The sequence below is a fragment of the Dicentrarchus labrax genome, unplaced genomic scaffold, assembly GCF_905237075.1.
Source record: "Dicentrarchus labrax unplaced genomic scaffold, dlabrax2021, whole genome shotgun sequence".
NCBI lineage: Eukaryota > Metazoa > Chordata > Actinopteri > Moronidae > Dicentrarchus > Dicentrarchus labrax.
Genome location: NW_026136719.1, coordinates 7032271 through 7038270, shown reverse-complemented (window position 1 = coordinate 7038270; position 6000 = coordinate 7032271). Strand labels below are relative to the sequence as shown.

Sequence of the window (6000 nt, the reverse complement as noted above, 5' to 3'; positions counted from 1 at the left end):
TGCTGGTGATTCAGTCATTGTCTACTATGGTATTACAAATTATATTATAATGTTATAGCATATAGTTCACTCTAATATTCCCATATTACATTTTACCTTTAAAGCAACACACATGCAATTTTGTGCCCCCACTTTCAATACCACTGTTATAAATATGGACAGCTGTACGCATGCATTTGTTATGATAACAACACACAACAACACAAAATGTAGCAAGTCAGCTAATATTTACTTGTCCAACAGGAAGAAGGTCAGCTCGCTGTCTGTCTTGCTGTCTCTCGCTAACGACTTTGCCATTAGCTATGTCCACAGAAGCTGCTGAGCCCGGTTACATCCAGCCCCCCCTTCACTGTCCATCAACTCTATTAATCACAGAGAGGTGAGTACCAGCACCCACAGGACATCAGAGCGGAACAAATCTTTCATAAAACATGACATCAGTTTCATCAAAATCAGTGACATAGTTGGTGTACCTGTACCTGACCCAGAGCCAAAAGTCACATAGTGCAAGGGCGGGCATACGGGGTGCAGTGTGGGAATGACAGAAGCACCGATCAGCCTATTATAAGCTCAGTGTAGCATGATTTTGAAGCTGTTATTTTAAGGTAAAACATGACATAATGTGGCTTTAAAGAACCAGTGTGTAGGATTTAGTGGCATCTAGTGGTGAAGTGGCAGATTACAATGCCCTCCACTCACCCTCCCATTCCCTAAACTATGGTGGCCACAAAATTTGTGAAAAACGCAAAAGGCACTATTTAGAGCTAGTATTTAGTTTGTTCAACATGGTGGGATCCGTAGAAGAGGACCCGCTCCTCCAGTAGATAAAAATGACTCATTCTAAGGTAACAAAGAATGAAAGAATTTTTATTTTATTATACACTAATGAATAGTGTATTCCATTTCTGCCAATACATCCTCCTAAATCTTACACCTCATAAATGTGGGACCTTTAATTTTTATGTCTTGCAAATATCACAGAAAACCTTTAAAGACTCATATATCTGATGAAACTGATAAAAAAAAATGTGTTGATGGCAGCACTGGCATCTCTTTAAGTGTGACTTTAAGGGACCTGGGATGTATTTTTTTTAGTCTTTGATACTAGCATTGTTATACTAAACTTCTTACTTAGTTTATGCTTATACTTAATGTATATTGTTTCTGTTGTGGTTCTATGTCCTACTATTCTTATAGGAAGCAGTGCTATGTCTAAGATCTCTAACAGTGAGATCAATGGTTCTATGGGAAATTGCAGTGTGTCTCTAATCTTAATTAGTGAACGTAAAGTGACTTAATTATGCGTAATAGTTGTTTTATGTCTGATGGAATCACTATCATATGGTTAATAACGAGTTTATAGAGACTTTTTGGACTAAACTTAATGTATAAACTTGTGGTGTAACTATACCATGCCCATTGGAACGCCTTGTAATCCTGGAGAAAAAAATCATATGTCCACAGTGACCTTTTTGGACTTAATTGCATTTTAATATACCCATAATTTCCCTCCAGTAACTTTTTGTAAATCTGTGGTACTGAATAATGACTGCGTAATGACCTCATCTCATGGTCATTACACCCCACTGTGGAAACCACTGCTCTGTCATTTGCCTCCATTGACTTAAGTGACAACAGAGAAGCTTCCCCCCCTCTTCGTCTTCCCTTCTTTAACCCACATTGTTAAGAAGAAGGGCAGAATGAGAGGAGGGGGCCCAGATAAGTTTTCCACGCGGTGAAGAGAGGCACAAACTGTTTACTCATGCCTCCAGATGCTGTCTGAATTTATCCTTTGATTTGCTGACCACCAGCTTCTTTTTAAAAAAAACGCTGTAATTTAAGAAATGACACAACGAGAGCAGAGATTTTTTTTTTGGAAGAGCCGATTTCTTGCGGGATAGGGAAGCGCGGAGAAGAATGAGGGAGAACAAAACGAAAAAAAACACAACAAAGTTTGGAGATTAAATGATGGTTTTGTATTATATCATTTTTAACGTGATAGTGATTTGTCAGTGTCGCTCATTTACGCCCTCGTGAGTTTAAAAATACCGCGGTAGACACAGCTAACACCCCCTTAGCCTGTGTTTGGTACAGTCCACAGCTCCTTTTGGTAGCTACAGCGTAGGGAACTGGAGCACAACATGTTGGAGACCGTGGCCGAGCTGTACCCCTCAGAGTTAACTTTTTAATCCCGGTTTTGTCGCCTTATCGCACACAAGAGGAGGAGGCGGAGGAGGTCGGGGGAGAGAAAAAAAAAGGGGGCTAACAAGTCAGTCATGGTATGAGGTTAGCGTGAAAGCCGGAGCGTCTTCTTGCAACTCAAGCCCGTTGATATTTAACTGTGGGGAGAATAAGAAGAGGGAATAGGGAAAGGGAAGCCCGGAGAAGCGACAGAAAAGCGGGGTACAAGATGCAGCTGGCCGCGGTGCTGTGGGGCTCCCTGATAACTTTGCTGCTCAGCCAGAGTCCAGGTAAGAGAAAATGTCCGGTTGAAAACGTTGCAAAGTGGAGTTGAAAGTGCATGTGAGCGTGTTTGGGAAGAGGTTAACGGAGGTGTTTTGTTTAGTAATATTTCTTTTTTTTTTTTTAAATTCCCTCCTTATCTGCTCCGTGAATTGGTTTGAGTCGCACATTCAGACATTTCAGCTCAGCGGCCAAGTTTCCCCTTATTAGAGAGTGCAGTTTAGGTGTTTAAAATAGAAACTGTAGTGGAAAATGTGTCTTTGTGTGAGTGTTTTTTTTCCTCTAAATCTTGTTTGACAGCATGCTTGTGTAAGTGTTGAAGCGATGGCCCGAGCTCTCAGATCTGCAGCACATTTTATTGATTTAACTTGTCAAAATGTTGATTTCCATTTTATATTTTCACTTTCAATACTTTTAGGTTTTGTAGTCTTGAATCTTTACTTACACCATGTACCCCCATTTATCCTGTATACACAGCTATACGTGCTGTATGGGTATTACATTTTGCAGTGCATAAAAAAAACTGATTATATGGGTTTATGAAAGATTTTGCAAGTAGTGTTTTGGTGTTACATGCTGGTTAGGCTGTATGTGTGTATGCATATGCATGATGTTCTGTCATCTCTCCACACTGAGGCAAATGTGGCAATCACTCCCGGTTGATGTACAATCCCAAATCTGAAATCAGTTAGAATGCTGTTATTCGTCTTGGATGTGTAGAAGCTTAGAATGAGACATGAAATGTAAGAAAGAGCATATGTGATGGATTTTGTGCCTCTTGCATTGGTTATAAACTGGTAGAAAGTTCTGTAAAGTTACTTAAAAATGCACTTTTCACTTGTCTCTGTTACGCAAACGATCCACTAACTTAAATCAAAACCCGGGATGTTGGTGGATGCAGCCTTTATTTTTCCATTCAGTTTAGGGAAAAAAAACCCCAAGCACTGCTCTTGGCTGTGATTGCAGGTGAATCGGGTTGTTTATCTATGATAACCTACATCCTGCCCCCCCCCATCCCAGTCCTCACGACCCCAGCAGCACTTGTAATAGGTCTGAGTGATTTCCACCACCCCCTTCCTATGTTTTCTCTAACACCTTGTATTTACAACATGTTAGAACAGCCGCTGGAATGCAAGGACCCAGCTATTTCTAAACACACACACACACACACCCACACACACACACACACAGGGCTAATTGCCATGCATACACACACACACAGTCATACACATGGGTGCTGTGCCCTCTGACATGATATGAAATGATTTACCCGAAAGGATAGAAGAAAAAAAAAGTAATGTAAATTGGCTGGTTGGACCTCAAAAGGAGGTTGCTGTAATTGTGATGAGTCCAAAATGTCACCAAGAGACTGTCGCTAGAATGTCAGCCTGATAAGATTTGATATCCAATTGAAAACAAAGGCCCCTCTCGATGATCCACATCCTATTTATAGTAGGGTCTTTCATCCTTTCAGATGTAGTTATCAACGTTTTCCCCCGCCTCCCCTCTTTATCTGTGGCGGGGGGGGGGTGGGGGGGTGGGGGTCCTCTTTTGATTATGGACTTGTTCTGTCATAAAGCAATTAAGTCTGCTGGGCCTGTATGATGTCTTAAACACATCGTTGTCTGTTGTGCATGAGTGTGCGCTGCTGCTGTTGGCATTTTCCATTGTGGCACACAGCGTATCAACTGATGCCGGTTTTTACAAGGCCAGTGCCTCTTTTGGTGCTGAAGCAGCTGATAGATGGTGTTTCATTTTCTATTCAAGGGATCTATAAATTTTGCCAGGAATTCCAAATATAACATTTTTCTCTCAGAGTTTTATTTTTGTCAGGGTAGAAAAGCCTCTAAAATAGCATTTAAACCCTCCTGTTAAACCCTCATGTGACAGTGACTCGCACTAATGACATTATTTTAGGGCTAGTGGCTCTTAAAGACGGGCTCTCATACCACAGCTATCCAGTGGTTGGGAAACTTTAGGATACATGAAAAACCAGCATAGATAAATATATCTTTGAACAATTAATTGAGTAAACAAAATGTTCAAAGCACAAAAATGATATATGGATCTAACCCTGACATATCGGCTGTTTATTTTCTCGACTCTTTTATTATACGATATACATTATGGGTTCATGGAAAGACTGGTATAGGCTATAATTTCTAAGTTGTGTACAGTGAATGGCATTATAAAGGCCAGCCGCCAGTCCCAACAGACAGTAGATGACCCGGGGCTACGATTTATTACACTGCCTGTGTGTGTGTGTGTGTGTGTGTGTGTGTGTGGTGAGAGAGAGCGAGAGAGAGAGCGAGAGAGAGAGCGAGAGAGAGAGAAGAGAGAGAGGCTCCAACATGTGTCTAAGGTCAAAATGCCTTCTCAGCCAAGTCTAGTGGCCTTGTATTAATGGGCTGAGTTGGACTAATGGCGTGTTGGAGAGTGTGTTATACGGTTTAATGATGTCGTCTGGGATAGGATGACCCCTCACCCACTCCTACGATCCTCACTGAACACTCCGCATTCACTAATCAACTATCGATTGGACTCACAGGTTAACTCAGAACCTCTAGTGTTGTTCCACTGAAGGCATCGCTGCATATTAGATCACATCTAAGCTTACAGTAAAGCGTCATTGACAGATGAATCCAGAATCCCAGTGGGGATGGGATGAAATGTTCAACTTGCATGACGATCCTGGTCTTGCAGAACTAAGCAAAGCTGAACTGAGACAGTGCTGCTGTATGAATCTGACAGCTGGGCAACTGTCCAAAAAACTCCTTCCTCGAGTGGGATTCGTTGGTTTTAGCTGCTGCAGCCAAACAAAGAAGAAGGATGTGGATGATGATAGTAAAACGCTAGGAAAAGAAGTGGGCTGCAACTTGTGATTATTTGCATCATAAAAAAAAAACCATTGCAATTTCCCGGAACGCAAGGCGACATCTTCAAATTGCTTGTTTGGTCCAATTGAAAGCACCAAACACCAATGTATTCAATTAAAAAAGATATAACACAGAGAAAAGCAGCACCTCCTCACCTTTGAGACGCTGAAAGTGGTGTATGTTTTGAATTTTTACTTGATAAATTGCCGAAATGAGCATCCAGCTGTGTATTTTAGCAGAGACAGTTCACCTCACCTGAAGTAAAGAGCACCTTTTCTAACATCAAAAAATTAGTGCACCTTTGATACAAACCTTTAACCTTTGGGGAAAAATTGCAGAGCTAATGGCTCATTTTAATGAGTATGGCTGTGGTCTAGGTAGCTATGATATTCATTTCCATGAATAACTGTAAATTGATCACTAGAGACAGGTAGGGATGGGTATCAAACCTAAAAAAAAGTTTTAATACTGACTGAAATGTGTGGAATAATAAAGACTGTTATTGATACACTTAATTCACAATTTGATACAATTTACGATACTGGATTCACGATATGATTTTTCTCACAATTTAGTGTTTACAAAATGACATTGACTACAAAAACATCTACGAAACATATTTTCTCTTATTATATTTCATTTTAAGATTCCTTTTTATTTT

The 6000-nt window shown here is 40.6% G+C and overlaps 1 protein-coding gene across 4 annotated transcripts in view; it reads left to right on the top strand.

Annotated features, from left to right (window-relative positions):
• The first annotated feature begins 2129 nt into the window (after positions 1-2129).
• Positions 2130-6000, top strand: part of lrp4 (low density lipoprotein receptor-related protein 4) — a 561339-nt gene continuing 557468 nt past the window's right edge. For 2 of the 4 annotated variants that reach the window (XM_051379474.1, XM_051379476.1), the window contains exon 1: positions 2131-2471. In XM_051379474.1, coding sequence (XP_051235434.1) covers positions 2411-2471 — 61 coding nt within the window. In that variant the 5' untranslated portion in view covers positions 2131-2410. Of the gene's footprint in view, positions 2472-6000 lie in introns of all 4 variants that reach the window. The other 2 variants (XM_051379477.1, XM_051379475.1) reach the window with 2 other exon arrangements.